The following is a 27,816-nucleotide window of genomic DNA, read 5'->3' on the forward strand; positions in this document are numbered from 1 at the left end:
TCAGCTAGATAAATTCATAAGGTAGATAACTTACTGTTTATTCCATGACACTAAATTAAAAAATTTATTTACAGTACACGTCCATGTTATTAAACGAAGATACGAAAAAATGTAAACAGTAGTTAATGGCGTCAGCAAGCAGGTTTTCGCGGGCTTGGTTGAATGTTTGCCCCAGACCTTTTTGAGGCAGCTTCATTTTGAATGGATTGAATGAGGAAGTTTAACAGTCCATTTCTTGCTAAAATTGGCTTGTGATCCTACAAACGTGGTCATTTTAAAACAGAATTGTATCACTAAATTAGAGATTCAGTAAAAAAACATTAAGGCAAATCAAAGTCTTTTGACTGACTTGGACAAAAGCAGATTTCAAAACGGAAAAGAAGTTTTCAAAGTCAGGTTTAACAGCAAACAATTTCTCTAGTGACAAGTGGGAAGTCTTTGTTAGGTACACAGCAAGGGAATGGATTTTTTATTACTCAATGGGAAATTATTACTCAATGGGAAATGGATTTTTTAGAAGCCCATTATGGCTGATTAACTTAAACACTTGAAGAGTGAATATTTCTTTATTTGAAAATACTACCCTGTTACAATGAACGCAGGAACCAGGGCACAGGGTTACTTGCCCTCAACTTTTCAGAAACAAAATAAAGTACCAACTTTCAGCTCACGGAGGTGCCATATTTGCCTACATGTCTCCCACAAAATTTTAAATTGCTTCCAACGTGTATGCCTGTCGCTCTATGAATAGCCACGCCCAAATCCAGGACGCTTTTTAACGTTCTATACAGCATGTGAAGGTATGAACTGATATGTATATCTGTTAATACTGGAGATGCATAAACAGCATCAGCTTTATTTAAGGGGCTTCTACTAGAAATTAAGGAAATGCCTCAATTTGCAAGAATTAACCACCTCTCGGTCTGCATTTAATTTCATGCCAAAACTGGATGTCACATTATCGAAGGCGTCTACCTTCGGTAATTCTTTTTTGTTGATTCTAAACAATTAAATAATCATCTGAAGATGTCTTGGAATGTAAAGGTAAAGGCTATTTTAATTCTGCATATTCATGGGAGGGTTCGAAGTTGTTCCATAACTTAGATTAAAAAGAATGTCCCTAGCCTGCACCTTACAAATAATTCTCGTAAAACAATATTGCCAACATCCAAAATGTTTTAAACGTCAAAAAACTGTTGAGCATATTTCCATTATTTGAAAAGACTCGAGAGTGAGGTAAATGAATCAAAGATAACAGCAAATAAGCTCTGATTGGATTAAATTCCACCAGTGGGTTACGATCTGGCAGATAGATCAGCTGAAAAAAATATTGATATTTCAATTAAAAATTTCCAGCTAAGAGAAGACTTGCAAATTGGGTTTTTAAAGAAGAAAGGGCACTGGCCTTGAAATATCGCAAATGCTTTAAATCTAGCATCTTAACAAGGTAAAACTAAATTCAGACATTTGAAAAAAGCCTTGTGGAAACACAGAAAATAGTAGAGAAATCAGACATGGCAGTCGTAATGCATTCTTAAATCGACTAGAGGTATTAGAAGATATCAAGAAGTTGCAACCATAATGAGCAAAGAAGTATGAACCAAAAGCGGGGCTAAGGGGCACGTTCCTCTTCCCAAAGTCCTCGGCAGGATCATCTAAAATCGATGAGAAACATTGGGAGAGGGTTAATATTTTGGCAACGTATTTTTGTGATGTAATCCTATGATTTTGAAACCGCCTTTACGTAACCGAAAAATAGTCATTGGCGTTCCCTATTGATAAAAATGCGTTCCTTGTTGGTAGTTAAAAGGGCGTGGCCTAAACATTCATGTTCTCGTTTCTCACAGCCGCTACTGATGTGAACGCTTAAATAAATTGCATCCCCAAGATTTACATTCGGAAACGAGGCCTTTTGAAAAGGTCTACTTACCAGAGTTTTTCCTATCGCCATGTTTTATTAGAGTGTTATCTGAATTCCTTACTGCTGGAAGCTCACACGCAAAAGCGATCGGCTCCATCTCAACAGAGTTATTGGTACTAGTCTTCCTTAAGCTAGCATGCGAAGAAGCTGCATCTATAATAAATTTGATTATTAACGTAAAAAAGCAAATGTGGATACAGAGCATAATTTGAATCTAATCTTTACATTATAATAGACATGACACATAAAGGTATAATATCTTGTAAATAAAGTAAACTAAGCAGAAAAGTAATCAGAAATCAGAAAAGTAATTAAAAAAGGCAGAAAAATTACTTTTGCTTTGAATTTCTCTAATGAAAGCTTTAAAACTTGAATTGCACATGAATTGAAAAAACAATGAATTGCATACGACTTTAAAAACACAAATACAAAGTATTGATTTCTGCCAATATCTATCTTTTTCTTGGTAGCAACAAAATGTCATATAAAAGGAATCCAAAAATGACTTCCTTGATCATTGTAAGACATGTCGATTCGGGTTAAAGCTAGAATAAAGGGCCTTAACAACTTCAAATAAAATATAATCGTCAGAAACTGTACAGCAAATAGGCTCCTGTAGGGTATAGCCCGCGTTTTAGATTTGTTTACAAATCAAGCATATTTTTTCAAGAAAGTTTTCTCATTTTTGGGCTTTTTGTGTCTTGATAAAAGAAAAACTAAATTTTCAAAACACTCGATGGTGTGAAAAGATGCAAAGCAATATCAGGTATTTTCTACCCTTGAAGGGTTTTTTCTCAAACCCCTTCAATTTAAAACTCTAAAATATTTCCTATGAAAAATAAAGCAATATGGTTTACCACCAATGCTGTCAGAGTTTTTCCATCTCTCCGATTTGGGATCAGATTAAAAATGAGCATTAAAAAAAGAAAATTAAAGTATTTAAGTACTATGAAATTTCAAATACCTGCAGATTTTTTGCGTCTCCACCTTAAGAATATGACAACCCCCACGATGACAGCAACCACAAGAAATACAGAGACAGAAGCAGCTATTGTTGCTATGCGACCAGAATCTTGGGATTGCTTGTTTTGTGTCGTTGTTGCTGTTGCATCAACTTGAAAATAGAGAAATATGTCTGAGTACACTAAATTCCAAAAAAGTGATGTGAAGAATAAAGTGCAATGATTGGGGAGCGATCACCTCATTGAGTATAATATGAATTCGCGTATGTCATTTGGTGTGTGATTTGTACCGAACAAGCAACATTTGCATGTTCATGTGCGCACCTTTGAGGTATCGTCTTGCATATGTCAATATCGTAAATGTGTCAAAATGTTACATTATGCTGCAACTTCTTCCTTCTTTTTGCGAGATGAAATTGAATCGGTGAAATTCTAATTCCCCCCTTCACCCAAAATTTGCTAAAACAGCTCGGTGGTAAATTTTCTCACTTGATTCATCTCGAATGTAGTAATTTTGGCGTACCTGGATTGTCAAGTAGCGTGCTTTTAGTGGATGCAAATATAATATGTCCGTATTTCAGCTGATTTGCTTTCCACTGGATTTCTTTAATCTAAATACACATGCATGACTTTGACTCACCACACAGTGCATGACTTGGACTCCCCATACCCAAAATTATTGCAAATTCTTAGTTAATAGCATGACCCATCTTAGTTAATCATTTATAGGTAAAACTGAGGTCTAAAGCCTCAAACCAAAACATTTACTGTATATAAAATCCTATACCGCTGAGCAGGAGCACTCCACTGTCTCCTCTATTACAGGATCCTGTGAATGGTGGGATACAGCAATGTCTGGGATGCTTCATGTAACGACTACGCCTCGCTGGCTCCATATTATCACAGTAACACTCATTTTTAATGTCCACGATGAAAAAGGCATATTGAAAGTCTCGTTTGTAACAAGAACTCACACACTGTTCTTTTGATTCTGAAATAAAGAATAGGACACTTTTGACATGTGATAAAAAAGTTAGTAATAATAGTAGTTTTATTCATGCATAAGTTTTGATTGATATCAAGGAGAGTCCCAAATATTTGCAGAGAGTACTAACTTGCAGCGATGCAATTCATTTGGATTAGATTTGGAGAAGCTTAAGCCTTAAGCAAGCTTGGTTCGTTATAGGAACTAATCTTTCTAAATATCAGAAGTGAAATCATTACCGCAGCGAAATAGATACATCATGAAGTAAATACTGTTAAAGAATAAAATTTTGTAACCCAATTCAAGATTCTTTAAAGAATAAAGTAAAATGTCATAGAATGAAAGCTCTCTCTTTCACCTATTGCCTTAGCTTTTAACAGTTTATTTTTGGTTTAATTGTTATCATTACAATATTTATACTGTAACTAACTTGCTACAGATTCAACACATATTTTCAAAAAGATTGATGATACTTTTAGAATCTGTTTTCAATGGGAGATAAAAGCATTTTCATTATGAAAGATACTGAAAAATTAAAGCTTAAAAAGAATATGAAATAAGCATACATGCTACATTAAGTAAGGTTGACGTTACCAGTGTTTTTGTCTTTGAAAAATACGTATTTGAGAGAAGCATCGTAGCAGCCTGCAACATGAAGTGGATAACAAAAGTTACAAAAACAAGTCGCTAAAAAAGATCTAGGAAAATATATAAAATTTAAAAAAAGAGATGTGTCAATTCATAAAATTGAGATAGCTAGTGGCAAAATGCTTATAATTTTTTTAATCTTTTTAGAAAAATAGCCAATTTTCTCAGGAGCATTTAAACCTCCTGGAGAGGAGAAATAATCCGGTCGACAACAGGAGCTGTTTTAAAATATGGATAATAAAACAATGGAATTGATAACTAAAGACTTTTCAAAAGTAACACTGAGACTATGTAAATCAATTCCGTGGATTACATATGGGCTTATCTTCAGCAAGATATAAAAGAATTTTGAATAGAATTTTGAGATTTTATCGCTGTGTGATAAAGGAATAAGTATAAAAGATGGAATTGCAAAATATTTAAAAATTTGTGTAGGCAATAAAGACCCTATTCGATTAAAATAAAACTACGCTTCATTTAATTCGTGCATTTACAGTAATTTGGTAAATTGTTCCTGTATTACATTAATGAAATTGAATGGAGTCGAATTGAATCTTTGGTGAAAGAAGGAGGCTTTTGGAAAGAGTCATATTCTTTTACGACCGGCCATCAAGTCGAAAGGGACTCCCGTCTGTTAGAGTTTTGGAAGAGACTATTGTCAAGCAAATATCTGGTTACTTTTGAATATCTAATACGTTACATAAAAATTTCACATACAAAATCCGCAAGTTTAAATACTTTACCTGGGTAAACAGAGTATGTAAATGCATGAGCAAAACGTCGATGTGAGCTGGCAATTATAGTTTTGACCAAGAATGGGTCATCTGTGATCACCAAAAGGTTTTCGAGCTTTTTTATTTTCTTTAGAGACGAAAGTAGTTGGGGTGATGACTTTGAGATGGTGCTGATACTCAACGCGTCTAAGTGCCTGGCTGCAAATGAAAAGCACGGTGAAGAAGGGGAATATTTAGTAAAACAGATAACAAAATGAATTATTTGAATAAATCAAACTAACTGTTTCTTATAACAAACAAGGGAGCGTAGGAGACGTTTCTGGAACAACAAGCAACAAGTTCATTTGGTAATAAATTACTAACCTGCGTAGAAGTATGAAATTTCTATGACGTATTTGAGTCCAGTCTTCTGTGGCATTGTCCAAGAGCAATTGATAGCACGAGGATAGGAGGAAAAGTGACCTAATGAAATGGTCGATCCAAAGTACTTATCGCCAGGCCAAAGGTTACTGTTGTAATTGTCACAGGCTATCAGAGGAATCAGAAGCAAATAATTAGAAACACTGACAGAACAAAGTGTTGTAAAATGCTTTGAGTTTTATATGGAGTTCCTATGAGATAAGCTACAGCCTTTTAAAAAACATATAGAATGGTTGCAAAAAACCTTTACAAATTAGGCCTACGACTAGCATATGATGCTATAACAGACATTTTCACAATTACAACAAATTGCTTTTAAATCTGATAAATTTTAAGAGCTATGACAATTTAGTTAGAATAACAGAACTCAACCAATGGGTTTAACAGCAACGAAAGTATTGAAGTAAGCAATCAGAATATTTAAACTTTTAGAAGAATTTTCAAGTAGTATAACCTTAGGCACAAAGTACTGTATAAGTGCATGTTCTGAAATAACTTCTCATCACAATGAAGAACATGTGTATGTTGCAGAAAGTTTAAAAGCCAGTGTCTTAAAAGTTTTAGAGCCACAGAAAAAATTAACAAGTAAAATATAATAGCCTCAAAAGTTAATTTCTCTAATATATCACAAGGCTTACTTTGAGTTAAAAACTGCATTGGTTGCTCTGAAATAGAAGAAGAGATGTGTGTTTGAAATTTTCTCAAAATAGTGAGACGTGTGGGTAGCTATATCATATTGCTTCACGGATATTTTATTCTTACAGTTGTTTCATTTTTAACAGGAAAAAAAAATTTCAAATTCTCTAAATTTTGTTAATGAATTTCAGTATCCGAAACTACAAGATCTAAATTCTAAAAACATTCCCTCCCTAATTAAACTGGGTTAATTTTAACATTCCCTGCCCTAATATTTTGTAAGTTAAACAAATACAACATATCTTTCTTTAAAAATACCTAAAAGAGTCAAATTAAACATTGCAGTCCTCTCATCCAGGGTTGCAAAGAGCGCTTTCAATATGAAAGTTATTCGGTGGGAAACATAACTCAACCAAATTTCCCCTCTCTGTCTATTCATTGATTTTCAATACAGTTAAGATGGCTAATAGCAGTCTTATGAAAGCTTCACGCATATCGCAGAGCAGTGCAAACAAACGTAGAGCCTTCTTTCAATGAGTTCTAATAATTGAATATCGATAGTATCAAACAGATTGCACAGCATAAATGTTTGCTAGGCAAAATTAATAATATGCAGGTTACCTGTGGGTGACATTGTACTGACTTGAGGCTCTACTGTTTTAAGATATCGAGTTGCACCTCTCGCTAAAATATCAAGGAAAACAACATTACACATTCTGAAAGAATTAGATTAATACAATGAAAATGGCAGATAAAGTTCCTATATTTTCATTAATAATTTGGAAATAATCAATTAAAGGTTATTATAGGCCATAATTTAACTTTATAACTATGCAATCTTAGATAGAAAATTGTCACTGCCTTTAAAGCATGTTTTTGCAGTAATAAAGTTGCTCGAATATAAAATAGCTTACTATTGACTGATTCCTAAAAGCTAATATCCATAAAGGTACTCCCCAACGAGCAATTTTAAAAGCAGTCTGTCCCCATTGTTCTCAGAATTTTTTTTCATGGCCACGATATTCATCCATCGTTTAATGCAAAAAAACTAATCAGAATAAAAACTTCCACAGTGTACTCTCTCTGAGCGAGTTGCTGTGAATTTTGTTTTGGTTTCAAAGGTCTAAGGCAGTTTCAATGATATAAAGATTAGGGATCTTTGATCGTGTTCACCCACAATAACTAATGTCGGATGCTAAAAGGGCAGAGGAAGACCCTCTTTTAAGGCGAGGCTTTCAAGTTAGAATCAGCCAATCACGAATGAGACAGGCTGCCTTTAAGTAAGTGAATGCTAATATTTGTTACCGTCATCCAATTAAAATTGTATAGAGCGACCTAACGGAGAGAATCGCAAAAGCCTGCATTTTTAAAGAGCATTATCATATTATAATGATATCAAAAACTTATTGACGAGGCATCAAAAAGGTCGATATGAAAAAGCTAGAGCTTGAAACAGAACATTAGATCTTGGTTGATGCTGCTCTTGATTACATGTACAGATTTCTCATACAGGCACCGCGGAGCAGGAAGGGCTGGGGGGCTTTAGCCGCACACTTTTTGCAAAAAATGCCAAGTATTAAGTATCAAACTACCAGAAAAGCCTCTTTTTATACGGTTTTAGCCCCCCCCCACTTTTTTTAGACCCCCCACTTTTCTCAACGCTCCGCGGTGCCTGTCATACTGAGAAGGTCGTTGCTTTGCCGCTCTATCACCAAAATTCTTTAAGATACTTCAGATAGTAGATCATGTCCCTGTTATAATTAAAAGGTGACATTAATCTACTTTTTTAGACAAAGAAATGTCACTCAGGCAAGGGGGCCAGTCAACCCCCTCCCAACCTCTATCAAACTTAATTTTTTGAAAAGGCTATGATCCCGACATTTTAATCATAACTCACCTTTCACTGGCAAAATCCAGTTTTCAAGTAGACAAAAAATCACTGGAAATGATAGCCTAAAATATACGGCAACTCTATCATATTCACAAATGATGTGTAGCTGTCGGAAACATGTTGGCAGATGAAGGGGGAAAGACGAAGAGTCAATCATTCCCTAAGGCACCAAAGTTGCTACAACTACCTCTTCTTGAAAGAAGTTTTTAAAGGTGAAACTCACTTGATTCCATAGTTGCAGTAACATCAAAGGTGCAGCCTTCTTTTTCGATGACGTCATTTGTTATGAAATTGAAAGAAAGAAAACTGTTCTTTGATATGAAATAGAATTCTTGAAGTGCACCAGAAAACTTCTGAGGACCAAGAATGGCGCTGTTCAAAATTTCAATGTAATCAGATCCATTTTCTGAAAGAACAAATGCATCGACACTCAATGGTGATGTTAAATACTGGAATAGCCTGAGATGATTGCAAATACTTCTTAAATACTTCTTATACCACTTTAAACACTTCTTAAAAATAGCATATTCAAAACTAAATATTGCCTAAAAATATGGATATTTTTAGTCATTATTTAAAACAATTTTTTTCGTAAGTTTTAAGAAGAGGACCATTGTCGAAAAATAACCCTCCTTATACATCTATAATGAAATTTAATTGAATGAGACGTTTCATAATGAAACAAAAAAGTAATGTACCAATAAAAATAAACTAGAAACTAATGCCGAATGTCTTAAAAATTGTGATTAACAATAAAATAAAACAGAACTTTCAGAACATTCAGAACTTCAAGTACAAACACCTGTTTTCTTGGATTAAAAAGGGTCGTGCTTCGTTTTGCAATCAAAAGCAATTTCGATAGATGAAAAAGAAACTTAAGATATAGCACAAGGATTTTATTAAAATGATTTACAAAATGCTTATATCACCGAAAGTTTCCACTAGATGCGAAGGATTAAAGAAGAAAATTGGCTAGACCTGAAATTAATATAAAGGAAAAGCAATTCAGAACACTAGAAAATATATTCTTGCGTAAGGAGACGCTGTGTTATATTTGTTTTCTATGAATTAAAACAAGCCTTGTTTGTCAAAGCAGTGTCCTGGTCCTTCCTCTTAATGTAATCACACCTTGTGATTCCTACACCTGGAGTCACAGAGAGCTGGCGACCCTCCTCGCTCTGAGTAAAAGTTTCATCATGTCAGGGGCTAGAACCACTCAGCCATCCTCACACCTCTACCGAACCATCCTCGCACCTCCACCGAGCCATCTTCGCACCTAAATGCCCTTGCTCAGTCTATAGCCAACAGATTCAACAGTGCAGTCTCCATTATTACTTTTACAGTATATAGTTCTAAGACATATTAGTATTCACGCCATTGTGACACTAACATTATAAAAGGCTATGATTACATTGATAAATACCTAAGAATTAAATACCTCCAATAGTCTTACCAGTATTAAACTTTGTAAAATTGAATTTCAGACGATATCCCTGTGAAACGTAGAACTGGTATGTGCAGTTTTCATTTTTACTGTACAAGTTACTGCCATATGAGCTGGAAGGGGTCTTAAAAGTTTTACGTCCTTGGTATCGACTTCTTGTAAAGACTGGTCCGTTGCAAACTGTAATATAGGAAAGGGCAATGTAATGGCAATACATGGATGAAATAATATGAGTAGCTGAGTAATGAAAGATGCACGAAATGTATTTGGGGTAAAAGCCGGCAAGCTACCACGAGAAAAGTGTTTTTGATTATTTGATAGCATGTTAAACGTTTCTATACAAGACAAAATGCATCCAGTTGTAACCTGATTAAATTTCCTGTTACTTTGTCGGGAGGGTTTACTTTTGATAAAAAATCAGAGATCATCAGTACAAACACAGCAACAAAGCACGTAGAAGATTTGGCATTGGTTAATGTGGAAAGTAAATAAGAAGCAGATAGTCCAGTCACCTCTATAATAGTTGATAGTAGGCTGACCTGAAAAAAGAAAAGAGGCTTGAGAATGTGTGAACACCTAAATTCTTAGATTTTTTATACAGCAAAATGAAAGCAGTTGTTATCTTAAAAGAATTTTACAATCAAAAGAGCAAGTTTTCTCGCTTAGAATCAAATATATCTTGAAGTCGAAATTAGCAAACAAATAGCAAAGTACCCTTTCTAGCATTTTAAGAAACTTCAATAAGAATATGGAAAAATTTTCAAGATTAAGAAATACTAAAGGCCTAAAATTTTGTGCAGCAAAAATATTCTTCTTACCCTGTGCTGGTTGATAAAAAGTCAACGCAGTTGCTGAAAAGTTAAAATAATCACAATTAACGTTTTATTGATAGCTATCATAGTAATCAATAGAAAAACTAGGATTAGATAATAGATTTAGCTTGAATGAGTTGTTGTTTGCGATTGCATGACCTGAACCAACATTTAGCCATGATTGACATATGATTGTCTTGTGTGCGCTTGGATAAAAATTGTTCTCGGTAGGCATGTAGAATCGAATTTTCATCCTTTTCCTGGCTGTTCTGTTTGCTTTTATGCATCAGAATCATCCGCAAATATAACTTTAGCATTGCATCTAAAAAAATTTCGTCTTCTACTTTATCTGTTATTCCAATTGCTATTTCATTGAAAATTGTGTTCACACAATACTTGATATAGTTGTAATTGACGTGTTTGAAGAGTTTTAATTCAAATGCAACTGTGTTTTGTGATCTAGGCAGTTACAGCAATACAACATCACGTCTCTGAATGTGTCAAACATGCTATAGAATGTATTTCTGCTATGTTGTTGCTGAATACTTCAGACTGACAAATGAAACATAAAATAGTGCGAGAAAAAGAAACATTCTTCTATGTTTTTTTCTGGATGATTATATTGTCGTAAAAAGTACTTCATAAAAAATAAAAAAAATCGATTTATAAAAGTAATCCAATTTTCTATTAGTCTCAAATGTTTGTAAACACAAGCTGGCTACTATTCCAGTGTTTAATTCAGCTGGACTGACAGGAAAATTAGTAAATTATTTTAGCATATATAGAGAGCAACTATCACAAAAAGTCAAACATTTTCTCGTTAACTTCAAGCTAGATTCCTTTTCGAAATCAGCATTAAAACTGGTGCTGTGATTAAAGAAACTAGCCAAATTTATCCAAACCTTTTTCATCTGTTGAAAATAAGTTTAATGCAAAACCATGAGAGCGGTTTAATTGTGTTGCATGAAAATGAATTTCCATTCTACTGCTGTTTGAGATGAAGTAAAACGGGGCAATGTAGCCAGAAAAATTTCCAACTGTGTTATTTGTATCTACATTTCCACTTTGCATTGCCAAAAAATCGTTAGGATCTAAGAGGAAGGAAAATAAGAGGATAGGATAGGTTGATTATAGAGAAGTTAGATTATCTCTACAGTTCAAAAGATAGACATAGCCTCTGGATTAGTACCATGTTCTGATTAGATGTTCTGTAATTTTTACTTTGAAAAAAGTCATCAAAATTGAACTATTTCTAACTGCTAAAATCTAAAATTGACTGAAGAAATGTACAGAAAACATGGGAACGTTTGAAAAATATGTCCTTGGCTACTCGCGGCTGATTAAGACATTGTCCTTGCTTCAATACACTTACATTCATTACAAAACTGGTTGATATATCTTAGAGACAAGCAATCATCAGTATGATGGTATAATCAGAGACTAAACTTAAAATGGAGCCCGTAGTCAAGCAATTTCTTGAAAATAGCAGCAAAAAATCAGTTTTCTAAAATTCAAACACATACAATGAAAGTGAAATATCCGTTAAAATCAAACCTGTGACAAAGTAATCTGCAGACAGCCCTATCTTTAGCCTCGAATCGGTGTCAATTGACCATCCACAGTTGACGTCATTACCCATGTTCTGCTGAAAAGTAAACAAGATGGCCGCTGTGCTGCCATTGATTGTAAAAAAGGTCTTTGCAATGCTGCAGTCTGTGGACAAAGATATCAGATGTTTAAAATTATTTCATATAGGTTGAATTGTGAATTGAAAAAGTAATTAAAACTTTTATAACTTAGGAAATAAAAAGGGGGAAAATATGTCAAGAAAGAAGAAGATAAGAGAAATTTTTGTGGAAATGTCTTGAACTAAACAACAATGAGTGGTAGAGACAAGTGGTTAAGAAGGCCCTGTAAAGATTCAAGATTAGATCAATGCACTTATACTAAATACTGAATCCCTACACTTAGTATTCTCTAGCTTTAAGGCGCTCAAAAATATTCACAGTCAATAAACACAAATAAGTAGAAGCTGTATTTCAGTTTAAATGATTTTATGGTATCAAACATGCTAACTGCTGTTTTGCTAGAAACACAGAATTCTAGATTTAGCTCAATCTACATTGCTTCCTCCTTTGAATTCCAAGAAATGTTGTATAAACCAACATGACAAACCTTGCATTATGGAAATAGGAGAGTATTCTAGGGAAAAACAAGAAGATCAAGCTTGAGTGAGACACGAAGCATCATTGATGTTCATCAAGTAGTTAGGAAGATATCTAGGAGCATTCAAAAAGAGAAGATTCGCAACATTTTTAGCCGATGTGATTGTGAGCAATCTGCATTGAATAAACACAAAGTATCCTCATATTATATTCCTTTCAAAGGTGCTTTTATATTTGCTATAAAAACATCATGTATAAGGGCACAAAGCTATTAAACTTTATACTTGACTGTTTAAATAAATTACAGCTACATGAATGAGAAGTGAGCATTAAAAGTTATTCTGATGTAGAGTTTTGGAAACCGAGAGCACTAAATTTATTCATCAACATTAAAAAACATCTGCTATGTATTTTTTTAAAAATTTGCAAGAGGGTGATAGACGTTGGATATTTGTTATCAGGACCCTTCACAAACCTAAAACAAAACAACTTATTATGATATGATATTATAATAGTCATACCATTCCTTTTGTAGCATTCCTCTGAAAAGGAGACATCGTCAACTGCAATGTCACTTAAAAAACTATCACCTCGTTCAAATCTTAGAATTATCTGCAACAAGAAATTTATTAAGGATGATCAGAAATATAGAAAACCAGGAGTATGAAAATCTAGATAACGATCAAGGGTGTAATCTAACAGAACTAATGCGGTTGCCAGTATGATGCCATACTTTTTAACAACATCCATACTAGCAGTGTATCATCAGAAGTCACTACAGTATCTCACAGGTCTAACTAGCAAACAGTATAGTTTTTCTTTCAACACTGGATAGCAATGTCATCTATTGTTAATGACAGGGAAACTTCCTGCTCATAAACATGGATTTTCATCAATGATCTTGCAATGTGCAAGAAACAGAGTATATGGTATTAGTGGAAATTTACTGTTTTCAAATGCCTTCAAACAAAATATTGAAGCTAAAGCACTTATATCGTTTTCAAATTTATCTAACTATAGACATGACAATACATACCATAATAATGCATTGATATAAATTTGTGTAGCATATGTCAAAATATCGTTTATTAACCATCTAAAATTTGCAGGTTTTGAAGAAACATTTTAAATATATTTTTGCAAATTATCATGAATTTTTAAGAAGGGTTTTGATAGCTTATGACGTCATATACTGAGGCAAAAGCCATCATATCTTATATCATCACAGCCTGGAGAACGAAGCTATGATTGATCTCAAGCAAATATTACTCAAATAAAAAATATAATTGTTTATCATTATTCACCTGATAATTGAAAGACGTAATATCAAATGTGACACTTCCAAGTTTCCAGTTCGCTCCCTGTTCACCTTCAACATACCAAAGCTTTTTCTCGGTCTTCAAAATGGGGTTGTAGTATATGACGAGCAGTTTATCAGTGAAGAAGTAGCCATCTTGGTATATACGATAAAACCAACGGAACTACAACAAAATATCATTCTTTTAGATATAAGATTGTGATTTTGATCAATATGTACTATATGGTCAAGAAAGCTTAGAAAACTAAATGCTTTCTAGAGGATAGATATCAATGGCAGGATGAAAAGTAAGATTTTAAGAAAGGTCGTTTGAAAAGCAGCAATTACTTGAACAATAACGAAAAAACACTGAAATAAATAATAGAGCAAAAATCTACTGTTTTAGATACAAAATGACAACTTCGAACTTTGCTAAAAATATCTAAAGAGAACGATCTTTGGTTGTACAAAATTTGAAAATTGCTCTGAAAAAAGCAAAAATTTTACAGTTTTTTTGTTTGACGCTCCTCAGAGTATAAAACGTCAGAATAAGGTTCCGAAAGAATGTATGGTTTTTTCCATCTTGTTCTTTCGGAACCTTATTCCGACGTTTTATACTCTGAGGATTTATTGCAAAGATGTATGTCGAAACAAACAGATGTCTGTTTTTGCGCTGCGCCGGCTGTTCTATTTATGATAAAGCTGTGCTTCCAAATATCTGACTCTGAGGAGTGTCAGACGAAAAAGATTTAATTATGGTGTAAATTTTTCTGCTTTTTTCAAAGCCATTTTCAGTATCTAAAAATATTGATAGTTTTAAAAGAGGGATCCTTTAATACGAATTAGTGTATTAATCGTCCAATAAAGGAAATTCAAGAGAGCAAATTTTGAAGCGCAAACCTGATCGAAAGTTATTAGTCTTATAGGCATCAATGACCTTTGTGAAGAATTCAGTCAAAAAAATCTCACTTAGATGGTAATCTCATATTTGTCTTTTGTAGTACAATATCTCGTGATTTCTGGATCGCTAACATCTTACTAAATTATCAGCTAGTTACCCAATGACATATTATGATATCCTTACACAATCTGGACTTTAGCAAAAGAGCCAGTCACGTTACGGGAACTCTAAAGATATAATTAATCATAAAGGATACGCCACAACGTGCAAAGCTTAGCATACCGTGCATTTCCTGGAGCTCGAAATTTGCATTACATTGCTGACGAGCTGGCCAAAGACTTCTGGTAAGTGCTTTCTTGCATCAAAATGAATATAATAGCCACCTGCGGACCAAAAAGAAAATTAAAGGCATGAAGTTGTAGGTTTGAAATGAAAGTTTTTAGACCATAGCTTGGAAACAATATGCAATTCCAATTCGCCGGTATATTCCATGTATATAAACAGATTTTTCCCTAATAAGCTTTTGAAACTGTGAACTTTGAAAATAGGACGGAAAAGTGGAAACACTAAATTCTTCTCGCCCGACATTCCTCAGCGTATAAACGTCCGATAAAAACTAAAGCTAACGTGACATGAGACAGAGAGAGAGGATGACGTATTTGATTGGTTCTTTGTTTTGACCAATCAACAACCCCTAACCTTTCACCTAGTTCCCTTAGAGTCCAAAAGAGAAAAACGTCTTATCTATCTGTTTATGTGTTTTAAATGCGTCCACATCAAACAAAAGTTCCTGACTCGTGTAAGAAAGAATTTGTTTTCATTTTTTCGTTCTATCTTCAAAGGCAAGATGAGATTGTTATTGATACCTTGAGAGGCAAGTGTATTAAAAGCAACTGGGATCAACTAGGGACACACTTATTCTTTCTTGAAAACTTTGTTTTTAGGTCAGCCTTGCATTCAAAAACTATAACATAGTTTTGAATTAATGCTGGCACATACTTGTACTATTAGTTGTGTGATCCGTTTGTGGTCCAAAAAAACCATGCATGGTATTGCTTGTCCGCCGTGTCAACGTAATTGGGACATTTTGATCGACTTTCCAGTTGCAAAGAGAATTTTCAAAAGTGCAACGCCCTTTGTCATAAGCTGTTCAATAGAAAATAAAATATTGTGAAGTTGAATAAGCGAAGTAACAAAATGAAAAATTAGAAAATTAAAAAGGTAAAAGATCGACTTTCCATGAAAGAAAATGGGGAGAATAAACGCAGAGACACACTTAAAAAACGCTATCTTGAAGCAAAGAAATGGTTTTTATGAGCGAAAAAAAAATAAATAGATCAACAACAAAAAAGTGAGAATAAGAAATGAAACCAGTGGTTAACATTGGATAAAATGAAACAATTAAAAAGACCAGCTTCATCTTAATTAAATAACAGTTGAAAGGGAAATTATAAATTAACAAAGAGAAAAAAATAATAATAAAAATATATTTAATTTATGTAATAAAGCAGCTGACTAAGATAAAAAATGGGAAAACAATCGAGGATTAGAAGTTGAGTAATTCAGTTATTGACTGGAGAAAATTTAGCAAAACTTACTACAATTCAGTTCATCGCTGTTGTCGAGACAGTCTTGATTCAAATTGCACATTTGCTTTCGTGAAATTTGCTGGCCATTTCGGCATAAAAAATAGCTTGCTGGCTCACGTAGCAAAGCTGGAAAAAATATTGCCGCTTTTGTCAAGATAGATTAATCTTTATGGAAAAGATGTTTCATTAATCGTTAACAATTAATCTTTGTTCAATTAATGAATTTTACTTGAGAAAAGATGTAAAAAAGAATTATATTTTCAAGACTAACACAAATAAATGACAAATTATATGGATTGACTGCAGAGACAGGTATAAATTTAGGCACTTTGGCGTTTGGGAATTTCTTTTTAAAATATTTTCTTTTTAATTCGTTATCATTTGAAATAAATTGAAAACATACGTGTATCTACTCATCAAATCCCATACTTTTAATTGTCTTTGTAAAAACGGGAGAGACATATTACTGATATAGAAATGAAAAAACCAAATAAGAGTTGAAAAGAGAGAAATACTAGAGCTTCTATAAAATTAACATCGGGACAGGGGTGCAATAGAGGGGGAACTCGGGGGGCACAGCTTCCTTGTTAAAATTTAGAGAGATTTCAGGGGCTTCAGTCTCACTCTTAGCCAGCGATCACATGTTTGGTAAGACGAAACTGTGTTGGCATCCCTTAATTATGCTACAGATATGCTGATTACAATATCAATTCTAAGTAGTCTTTGCTTTTTTTCACTAGAGCATTGAAAATGTCAATAGGCATACCTTTAGATTCATTAATAAAAACACATTGTTTGGAGAAGGAAACATTGGCTAAATCAATGTACATCGAAACATCTGCTTTACCACCAGCTTCGAACCATAACTGAAATAAACAGGACAGGAATTATAAAATAAATTTTATATGTAATCAGTACCAAAGTTTAACATATTGCCTGCTGGCTACAAAGAAAAATCTGGTTTCAAATACACGTAAATCAGGATTTTAATATATTTCATTACTTGTGGATTTAATATCGTGTTTACGTTTTCGGTGTATAGAACTGGACGGTTCGAAGTTGCTACTCCGAGTTGATCATCAGGCAACAGTTATAAAGTGTTTATGTAATTACAGTTGTAATAAATTGTGATTAATGAATTGTGTTGACGAAAATATTTTTAATTCTTACATAAATATTTTCGATCGACAACTGGGTATCTATTTTTCATTTTTTCCTTTCGGACCCTTATTCTGACATTTTAAACTCTTTCATTTTGAAAAATTGTTTCAGTATGCTGTAAAATGTTTTTTTTTCAAAGCCAATTTCTAGTTCTAGCAAATAATGGTAACAAAAATAACAAATAGTTACTGGCCTTCATAAAGCATTTTTGTCCTTTAGCAGTAGATCAACACTACTTTTAGATTATCCACAAAATGTACTTGAAATACTTGGATACAGGGCCTTTTTCAAAATCAATACAAAATAAATAACGGTGAATATGTGTGGTTAACCAATGAAGTAACGAGCTCACTTCAAAGATTCCAGAATAACGAAGCTCCAAAAATTCTTTTCTCCACTTGTCGTTCTTTGCCTGTGTCCTCGACCAAACCGTTCTACTCTCATTTGGCCACTTAAGCACCAGTCTTAGAGCCACGTTGTGCCAAGGAAGCATCCGATATGAAAATCGTATCACGCAGATTAAGTTGGTGGATCCTTAAAAAGAATATTGAATTTCATAAAAAAATCTAAAAGAAATAGAAGAAATAAAAAATTTACAAAGTGTTGCAAAGAATGAAGAACTTAATGTGAAATTATAAACAACTAATACTAAACTTATAAACAACCAAAATTTAAAAAATATACAACAGTGAAAATCAACATATTTGTGATATCCAGTTTTGATCTCAGACAATTTTTTTGGAATGTTGTTGAAAGTCATTGAAAAGTCATTAAAAATATAACATCCAAAGAATAGTTTATATCCATAGTAGTAATTATTCCCAACAATGCCACAGAAACGTCCCTGCCCCAATTCTCGGCAAGAACGATTTTCCATGGTTTTTAAAAAAAATGCCACCCTCCTCTCCTTAGTAAACCCAACTACAATTAGGAACTTGAGAGTAAGTTCGACGTGAAAATATTAGGGTAGATGTATCATTTTGGGAAAGTATTTTTTGTGACGTTGTTTTATGATTTTGAAATTGCCTGTACGTAAACAAAAGCTAGTCATAGGCGTTTGTGATTGGTTAAATTAACTTTCCATGTTGGCAAAAAGAGAGTGACCTGGATTTCTTTAAACTTCACCCCCACCCAAAAAACAGATTTCTAGTTGCTGGCCCCGGCACTGACTTACAAACAACATCGCATTAAAACCTTTTGGGTTTAAGGATACAAATTTTTGTAAAATTGAAGATACCAATCTTTGACACAGCCACAAGACATCCTCGTAACGCTCTTAGCATTTGAATAAACCAGCATTTCATCATTTCCATTCAAAACAAACCAAAAGCCATAAATAAGCACATGAAGGGCCTAAAGGTAACTGATGCTTCTAAAGGCAAGGAAAAGACAAATCAAGCAAACCTTTAATAAAACCCTGCAGCTGCAACCTTGATACTTCTGTTTTGTCCTTGGTCACAGAACTATTAAGCCTTATGATGTATCCACCGGATCCTACAAATGAAAATAACACAATATGATGCACCCTTGTGCTTCATTGCTAGAGGGTGAACACTGACTTGTTTAAACAAATCCTCTGATAGATCGAGGGCATGTTTTAGTTTTTTATGGATTATTATCCCTTGTGATGTGTCCACCAGCTCCTACAAATGGAAACAAAACAGTATGGTGCTCACAAAAAGATAAATTACTGAACATTGATTTGTTATTTCTACTTCTTTGAAAGATCGAGGGTCAGTTATGGCGAAAAGCAGTCATATTGCTCTTGTGCAATTATAATTTTGCAAGCTAAATTCAGAAAATGCAGTGACAAGGAGCCATTTCTGGCAGAAGGAAGACAGCTTGAGTAAACAACAGAAATGACAAAATAGTCAATACCAATGAAAGGGAATGAAAAAACAAATTTTCCCTTTTCCAGATTCCCAGTCCTTCGTGTAACACCAGTAAAAAAAATGCCTCTAGTAATTCTTGTTAATGAAAAGTGCTAAATAATTAAGCTACTTTTTGATTCCACCATCTTGCTGATCAGAGAGAGTCCACAAGTTAGAATGAAATCATGCATACCAAGATCTCGATATCTTTCCCATTTCAGAGTTGTGTTCTTCGAAGGGACCCAGCCGCAGAAATCCTTCTTGAAGTTGCATCTGTTGAATAGATGACAGTCATCTTCATCTTCCCCTCCAGGACAGTTGTTGAAGTAATCACATTGCTGGTTGTGTGAATAACATTTTGGTGTTCCAAAAGCGCTGGTGCAGGTCTTGTGTGTTAGATCTGGGCACTTGAAGATATGATCTGCCGATAGAGGAAGTGTTTGATGTGCAAAAATACCTTGTAATGCCAAGTTGATTTGAATGATTAAAAAGAACTTGTAAAGGACAAAAGGAGATCCCGAGAAAAAAGAAACGCCAATCAATATAATGATTTACTGACACATTGCTAGGAGTCGTAGAAGGGCCGATAGCAAGGCTTACAAAAAATTGAACACCAATAGGCAAAACACAACTGACCGAGGAATTTCCTTTGATTAAAGATGAGGCCTTAGAGGAATGAAAGGGCATGAAAGGAAGATTTCTGGAGCAAAGTTGCAGATTGAATTGTGCAGTAGCTTCAACACAGATATTGAAACAGAGACAACCCAAGGGCAGTTTCGCGGAAAACATTATCTAAAAATGACAGATAAAGATGCGAAATCCAAAAATTACAGCCAATTAAAATTCATTTGACAACGTATAAAATTCATAGCACTACATCCCTTTAGTATTACTATCCAAAATGTTATTACTGGTTTCAAAAATATTCTATGTACTGGAAACATAACAGCTTTCTTTTTTAAATTCAACATATCCCTTCAAATCTGGTTCCTTTCATATTTTCTTAGGTTATGTTAAGTTATAAAGTCTATCTATTCAAACAGTGCCTCTCTCTTTATGTATATCTTCGCTCATTTCTTCGATCTTCTTCATGCTTGCCTTGTAAACATTCCTTGCAGATTTCAGACCATCTTTTATACTCTCTACCCGTTTCTTCTTGCAAAGTAACATCTTGTTTAACTGGTTTTTTAGCTCATAATACGGCCTAGCATTATCAATCTCGTTTCTCAAACGTGCTTGCAACTTTGCCAAATTCTTTCTTCTCTCTGTGTACTTCTTATCATACTTATCAAGTTCGTGACACCTAGAGGCCTTAATGAAAGCATTATTCATGACATCCAGCACAGCTTGATTCAAGGCCTCCAAAGCATCAACGTCAACATATGAATTTCCCATCATTTTCATACAGCAATCTTCAGCCTCCTTTGCTCTTTCTTTTGCCTCTCTTTCATTTTCCTCAATTCGTTTGCATAACTCCCTTTCCAAATGGACTCGCTTGCTTGCCCGTTGAACCAGTTTTACTTCATTAAAGTATGGCCTGGCCCTTTCAATTCGTTCAACTCCGATTTCTCTTGCACAGTCTTCTAGTGCCGTAAATGACTCCTTCATAGTGTTTTGGAACAACGTCTCTGCATTACTGGCCTCTTTGCCCAACTGGTTAATGCCCTTAATGGCTGCATTTAAACGATCTAATTCATCTTTCACTTTTATTTCAATTTCCAATTCATCTTCCTCTAAACCATTTGTTTCTAGATTCTCCGACAAATGAAAGTCTGTCATAGCTAATCTCTTTTAGAGAAGCCACTTCAAACTGCAGCAAAATATCGAAAACAAAATTCTAAGGATCGAACGCTACAAAAAGAACTTCCTCCAGAGAACTCCAAAAAGTTCATGGCTTTTGAATGGCCTAAGTTAGGGCTGATTTAGGTGATGTTACATAAAAAAATTAATTAATTTAAGAGAGATATTTCACTGATGGCTTTTAGCCAATACTTAAAATAAGCCGCTGAATCAATATCATTAGGAAGAAAAGATATTTAACCGATTGGCTAAAGTTTTATCAATGTGATGTAGCAAAATACTACCATTGTGGTCCTACTCATTTGGAAAGTAAGCTTTTCGGTAAAATTGAAACAAAGATGATTTTTTCCTGTGTCTTGCTTCTAGTTTTTCTGCACTTCTAAATTTTGCTATGATTTTGCTTTTTTTAACAGCACTTTTATTTCTCCAAAGATTTCATTCGACTGATCTACAAAAAGATTACCATGTACACTGATACAGCAAATATAAATTCTTCAAAAGATCGCTGCAAAATTAGATGTTACAGATTGCATTTATCGAAAAGATGCATACCAGTTACCTTGTTTGCATCTCCAAAATATTGCATCGATGCATCTTGTGTTGAGATTGCATCCTGTGGCATTTGGTGGATTCCACTCTGGAGGAAAGCACATTCTTTGACTGGAATATAATCCTCGTATAACTGACGTGTCTTTTGCCAAACCGTTCTGTCTTAGCAATTTGCAGACATATTGGGCTAAAATGAACACAGAAACTGCGTCTAGAAGCTGAAGCTGAGGAAAGAATCATCTAATAAAAATTGTTTTTCGAAAAGTGGCCTTCAAGATCCTAAAGTGCAATTTCTAGAAAGTCTTTGGACCTCTGTCATATTCACAATCCTCCTTCAAAACTTCCATGACATCATCAAAGGCTTAAAGTGAATGACCTGAGCAAAATGGCGATCCCTTAGCGTTTTCTGTTGTGCCAAATATAAATTTGATAATTATAAAAAAACTGTGTTGTTTCTATTTCGTGTAAGTTTCTCATTGATCAATGTTCAGAACAGGATATAGGAGCATGCCTGAATTGAAGTGCACTGTCAGTTACTTTAAGCATCGGTCTTCTTGGTTAGAACATTCACATTAAGAATGCTAGGGAAAAATGTAAGTACTTGACAACTACTTTCATTGCGAGGAAAAAATTTGTTGAATCGCCGTTCAGATTTTGCAAAGAACAGCTTTTAAGTAATTAGAAGTTCTACTAAATATTTATTAGTAAAAATTCAAAAAGCATGTACAGGATATGATGTTAGCGGCTAGGAGTAAAAAAGAGGCAAGTTTGATTGAGTGTATAATTTAACAGGGATCGTAGCATCTAGAGGGTTCCTTTATGAATAACTGCATTGAAAGAATTATTTGAAGTGCTTAAAAATTGCAAGACTTTGGAATCAATGGTGGAACAAAATGCCGATAAGGGATCTAGAAACAATATTGGAGATCAAATTTCTATTTGCAATAATATTTAAAAAGAGGTTTAGTCGCGACCACAATGAGACAAAATTTTTAAAAAAGAAGCAAGCATTTTTACACGGAGAGGCTTACATTTTTAAATGATGCAGAGAATAATATTAAAGAAATAACGTAAATTCAAGTCAAAGCTACCTGTGTATTTTTCGCAAACCACACTGCCAAGATAGTAGAATACACCTTCTGGGAAATTGAATGCAGAGGAGAAGGGCGGTTTCAGAATCTTCACACCTGTTTCCTCTGCGTAAAATGTAAAATTAGGTTAGGTTAATTTGATTGTAAAATAAGGGTTAATGTTAAACTGTCTGATGATCACGCAAGGCGTGAAACTTTAAACTACAACTAAGAACTGCCCTGTTCTTTATACAAAGCATGTACAGCTCTGCCGGCATCGAATACTAGATGCATAACAGCCCAGTAAAAAGTAATCTTTATTAACGTAAATCTCGAGGAATTTTTCAAAAAAACCAAATATTAAGTTAAATATCCTACGATGAACATATATTTCAGCAGAGCTCACAGAGCTCTCTGACTGTGATTTTCTGTAACAAGCGTTTTTTGCCTGAAAAGAATTTGTCCATGAGAGGCAACAGAGCTGACAGTCTATAGGTTTGTTAGGGGATTCAACAAAATGGCAATATTAACACTTTTACCATCTGTTAGACATTCACTTGTGAACATGACGTCATCAATAGCAATATATGCACTTCTTGAGCGAGTAATGTATCCCACGATTTCCAACTATCAAATACAAAAATATAAAGATTGAATTGACCAAGAAGAAATATATATGGATAAATATACGAACATAAAATAATATATTTGTATGTATTGCCTTTTCTGACATAACAGTGCTTGATGCCTTTGCAGACTTTAGAAGACATTTAAGGGTATCTCACAGTGGCAGAAGTTGTGGGTGTGTGTGGGGGGGGGGGCAAGTGCCCCCAGGTTTTGCTAAATAGTTGGTTAAGACACTTTCGTCAATAAATTATGTCAATTGTTGGCAAATTTGGTTGTTTTCGTGGGCATTGCCCCCCCCAACTGAAAAGTAAATTGCCTCAACTCTGGTACCTCAGAGGAGGGGAAAGATGTTACTTATTGTTTTGGGCTTATAGAGGTTTTTAAAGAGATCTCTATACATGAAATAAATGGAAGGAATTCACCACTTGAGAATTCAAATAAATAAACAAATATTTCATTTCTCTATCTCAATTCATTCCTCTATCCTTACTAACTGAACTATCACACCACATAAGAAAAACTAAAACATAAAATAAATTGTTTCCATGGATATGAGTTAATGTGCATCGCAATTAGAAACAAAAACGAGTATTTAAAATGCGTTAAAACAATGGTAATTAAGTGTGAACAATAAAAGGATGTGAAAATGCATATAAACAGAATTCTAATGAGAACGGTTCACCAAATAAATGGGCTGGGCTTTTTGTTTTGCAGAAGACACTGCCAACAGTTCCAACAACAACAGCAGTTTAGGCTTTAAAGTTTGGATGTTTTATAGTAGAAAACATGTGGTTATGAATTATTGCACCTTACAGAAAAATTGTGACAAATAAGAGGTATCATCAAATTCTTCTCACCTGATAATAAGCACTACTTTGTATGCTCAATTCTACTTTTTCCCAATAGTTTGGCATCACTGTAGTATTGAACAGATCTTTGTGAAATATCTTGGTAAATTCTTTTGATAATATTCTTATAACAAGTTGCAAAGGGTAGCCACTGGAACCTTTGCCTTGGTAGTGGAAAACCATCTGTGGAAATTAGCAATATCTTAAAAAACGTATTTGCTCTTTGCTCAGGAGCTGCAGTTGTAATTATGGTCAACCGGGTCTGATTCGACAATTTTAATTAGATACAAAAGTTTATTAAAGTTCAATGCACTACCCTCATCGCTCATTTCAACCTTGAAAAGGTTAAGATTCAGGAGAAAACTTTTAGAACTGTCATATTTGAGAAGTATTGAGAGGTGGTCATATTAATGTAGGCTGGAAAGCCTTTGAAAAATCAAGTAGTTTTACTGATGATATTGAATAAAAAAATTTTGAGGGAAAAAGCTGATTCCACAATTCATTCTCAAAACGTTTGAGCAATCTTGTTCTTCCAAGTGCTCTTTTGAATCTTAAAAACACTAAATCAGAATCAGGCCAGGTCAGAATCTGTTCAATTTTATCAAAAGAAAGCAGGCAAAACTTTGATAACACTGATTAGATCTTGAAATCAGGGGAGAAAATACTATTCTTCAAAAAGGAGAAGAAAGGCTGTTCAAATGATCAATACCGACAATGCACTTGATTTGTCCATCTTCTTAAAAGCTGAATATCTGCAACTTGCAATGCAAAATCCCAGAGGGAAATAAAACATGACAAAATTTCTGAAACCAGTCAGGTAGATCATAAAACATGATCAAAAATTTCAACATGAAATAACAGAGTACCTGACAAGGCTTTTTTGTTGGCCTCATTAATGGTGAAACAAGCTTTCCTGTTCCAGTTTCACTGTGTAATGATGACAGCCTCAGCAACATAAAATGTCCTTGCAGGAAATAGAAGACTCACTTAAGGAAACAGTACTTCTCAGTGATAAGTGTATTGTAGCTTACCCACATAATGTTTTTTGATTGCATATACATGAAACATTTTGCAATGAAAAAAGTACTATATATGTCATTTTTAATGTAATTAAAGTACTTGGTAACAAAAATAGAAGCTTTGAGGGCAGTCAAGTAAATTTTTCAATTTTTTTATTAGTGCATAGAAATTATAAGTGCAGATAAATCTTGCAAAAAGGAGCCATTTCTGTGATAAAAAAAGAGCATTGTTTCAAAAATTTCATGGGTATCGTCAAACAATATTTGAATAACTTTACCATATAGAGATCCAATAGTATGATCTACCATATTCCATTTACTCCCAATATCATTGGTCCAATCCAGACCATCATCTTGAGACTGGAACCAGTCACATGAACCACCTTCAAAGTCACATGACCATTTTGGTGTGTAACCACCTATATGCAGATAAAATGACAATGTCAGCTAGCAAACAGAATCATTTGAATCTTCAAAAATTTATTTATCCATATATTTTAATACATTAAATGTTTTGGCCTAGGCATGGGTTCAAATGCTCTGAATCAGAATATTCAATGACTTTCAATACCTATTTTCTGTTTTGAACTTTTTCTACACGAAAAATATTTACAAAGAAGAACATATTTGTGCACAAAGTTTCACATCAAAACTATATTATACTGTTAATAAAGCGTTTATATTTTGAAAAAATCACATATGTGGCAATCAAACATAAAATTCTTCAAAAAATTCATTGAAAATCGCTAAAAATAATCATATTGAATAGAGTACCGAAGTGATGACGTCATAAATATATATTTTTAGAATTTCTTAATTTTGATCCCAGAACCTAAAAGAGCATCATGAAATACCTCTAAATATGCAAAATCAGTTAAAGGCACTACGAATTGGCTGAGATATGGCCACTTAAGCACAGGCTCTTGCCCCATCAAACCTCTGTTATTTGGTCTTGGTTCATAACTTTATGAACCAGGCCAGAATAACAGTAATCCGTTAGCAAACTTCAAATCTTCTGTTGGCCATATCTTGCCCAATTTGGAACGTATCTAGCTAATTTTGCACATTGAGAGGTATTTTATGCCGTTCTTTCAGATTATGGGGCCAAATTTAAGAAATTCTAAAAATAGATTTTTTATGACGTCACACTTCGGTACTCTATATCTGAACCTACCGAGGCAGTTGTCAAATTATGCAGTCAAAAGAAATAAAGCAACGGTCATCATATCAATACTGGGTGCCATGCCACACCCACCCTACCCCCTGTGTTTTAAACCATAATTGGCCCACGTGTAGCCATAAAGTCACGTGGATTTTGATTCTGAATAACCATCAATTTCTTGGAATTAGTGTAGTAGGCGTAACAAAGAGCAGGTATTTTTACTTTCTTTTGATCAGGAAAATTCCAAAAAATCTACAGCCAAAGGCAAAAAGGAAAGCTAAAACGATCCACAGAAACATAAAACTGCATGCCCATTATTTACAATCCTGATAATTAAATGAAGATGCATTAGAATTCAACATACCTGCGACAATACCAAAACAAACTTGGAATATACAAGCCAACGAGAATCCCTTCGATATCATCATCAACAAACTGCTTGAATTTTATTATTCACTCGAATGCAAAGAAAACAAATTAGGATTTCTCAAAAATTTCTCCGGGTCCCGAGAAAGCTTCTGCGCCTCTGTCCTGGTATTTCACAGCCTCCATTAACACTCTAAATAAGGAACAAAAATACTAAGAAGGCCAGCTAGTAGATCTAATTAAACAAGCGTTTTTAGCGTAACTTTTTGGTGGTTGCGCCGTTGGTGAGTCCCAGTTGGTGCAGAAAAAGTTGTTGTTGTTGCTGTTGCTGTTGTTAATAATATTTTCTTCTTGGCTTTATTCTTGTGACATTCAGCTTTTCAAACACGAGAAAAATCACATCATATATTTGTGAATCAATTTTGTACCTCACTTGGATTCATTTCGATTAAAAAGCTGATACGTGCGAATATTTTTCTTCTGTTTAAAGCACCACTACTTTTCTATATGCGTGGAAAATTTATGTCAAAAAGGGTTATGCCAAAATAAGTTGGAAGTACATACCTTGCCTGACTCAAGACAAATTAAAAGCAATAATCTTTAATAGTTACCTGCTTTTTTGCGAAATTTTAAACGACAATCCACTTCCCAGTAACAACAATCAATTCGCCTTTTTCAGACAACTCCCTCAGTTTTCCAATCCCAAACGCAGTGGTGTAGCTAGCGGTCATGCTTGTCATGCCGGGCATGACCATCAATTTTCAGAGTTAACATTTTTCAAAAAATTATATTTTCGTAAGAATAAAGTGTTTGGTCATGCCTAACAATAGGAGTGACGCAGGAGAGAACAAAGGCTAGTCATGCCATTTCGGGAGGGCATGACCATCATTATAATCATCAAAACCGTCCTGTGTTATTTCGTAAACGCGAATGCGAGG

At 34.2% G+C, this 27,816-nt stretch overlaps 2 protein-coding genes across 4 annotated transcripts; both read right to left on the minus strand.

The window, feature by feature from the left end:
- LOC135680765 (uncharacterized) lies at nucleotides 1-27,714 on the minus strand. Of its 3 annotated transcripts, none has more exons than XM_065194933.2 (33): nucleotides 27,490-27,714; nucleotides 26,877-27,071; nucleotides 25,629-25,769; nucleotides 25,198-25,295; nucleotides 24,341-24,514; nucleotides 23,396-23,483; nucleotides 22,878-22,982; nucleotides 21,797-21,973; nucleotides 19,631-19,858; nucleotides 18,971-19,060; nucleotides 17,919-18,100; nucleotides 17,172-17,271; nucleotides 16,415-16,531; nucleotides 15,816-15,962; nucleotides 15,099-15,199; nucleotides 13,923-14,099; nucleotides 13,140-13,230; nucleotides 12,629-12,655; nucleotides 12,008-12,166; nucleotides 11,356-11,544; nucleotides 10,460-10,492; nucleotides 10,154-10,180; nucleotides 9,651-9,821; nucleotides 8,421-8,603; nucleotides 6,928-6,990; nucleotides 6,309-6,335; nucleotides 5,614-5,778; nucleotides 5,260-5,448; nucleotides 4,463-4,513; nucleotides 3,671-3,874; nucleotides 2,886-3,035; nucleotides 1,931-2,068; nucleotides 1-1,318 (listed from the first exon to the last, which is right to left on the minus strand). In XM_065194933.2, the coding sequence occupies exons 2-33, from the start codon at nucleotides 26,938-26,940 to the stop codon at nucleotides 1,296-1,298; spliced, it is 3,879 nt and encodes a 1,292-aa protein (XP_065051005.2). In that variant the 5' UTR covers nucleotides 26,941-27,071; nucleotides 27,490-27,714; the 3' UTR covers nucleotides 1-1,295. The 3 variants fall into 3 exon arrangements, with proteins under 3 accessions (XP_065051005.2, XP_065051004.2, XP_065051003.2); XM_065194932.2 differs by having other exon boundaries at nucleotides 1,931-2,074; XM_065194931.2 differs by lacking the exon at nucleotides 27,490-27,714 and having other exon boundaries at nucleotides 1,931-2,074; nucleotides 26,877-27,458.
- LOC135680767 (SH3 domain-binding protein 5 homolog) lies at nucleotides 19,867-21,776 on the minus strand. Its single transcript, XM_065194935.2, has one exon. It carries the CDS (start codon nucleotides 21,214-21,216, stop codon nucleotides 20,473-20,475), a length of 744 nt encoding a protein of 247 aa, XP_065051007.1. The 5' UTR covers nucleotides 21,217-21,776; the 3' UTR covers nucleotides 19,867-20,472.
- Nucleotides 27,715-27,816: the final 102 nt, after the last annotated feature.

The sequence above is a fragment of the Rhopilema esculentum genome, chromosome 18 (genome assembly GCF_057945365.1).
Source record: "Rhopilema esculentum isolate cy_ngs chromosome 18, ASM5794536v1, whole genome shotgun sequence".
NCBI classification, from domain to species: Eukaryota; Metazoa; Cnidaria; class Scyphozoa; order Rhizostomeae; family Rhizostomatidae; genus Rhopilema; species Rhopilema esculentum.

Coding starts and splice junctions, on each gene's coding strand:
- LOC135680767 (XM_065194935.2), bottom strand. CDS start 21,216: ATGACAGACTTTCATTTGTCGGAGAATCTAGAAACAAATGGTTTAGAG.
- LOC135680765 (XM_065194932.2), bottom strand. CDS start 26,940: ATGATGATATCGAAGGGATTCTCGTTGGCTTGTATATTCCAAGTTTGT. Junction 24,515..25,197: donor CAACAAAAAAGCCTTGTCAG/GTACTCTGTTAT, acceptor TAATTTCCACAG/ATGGTTTTCCACTACCAAGG. Junction 6,336..6,927: donor CAGTACAATGTCACCCACAG/GTAACCTGCATA, acceptor CTTCTATTTCAG/AGCAACCAATGCAGTTTTTA.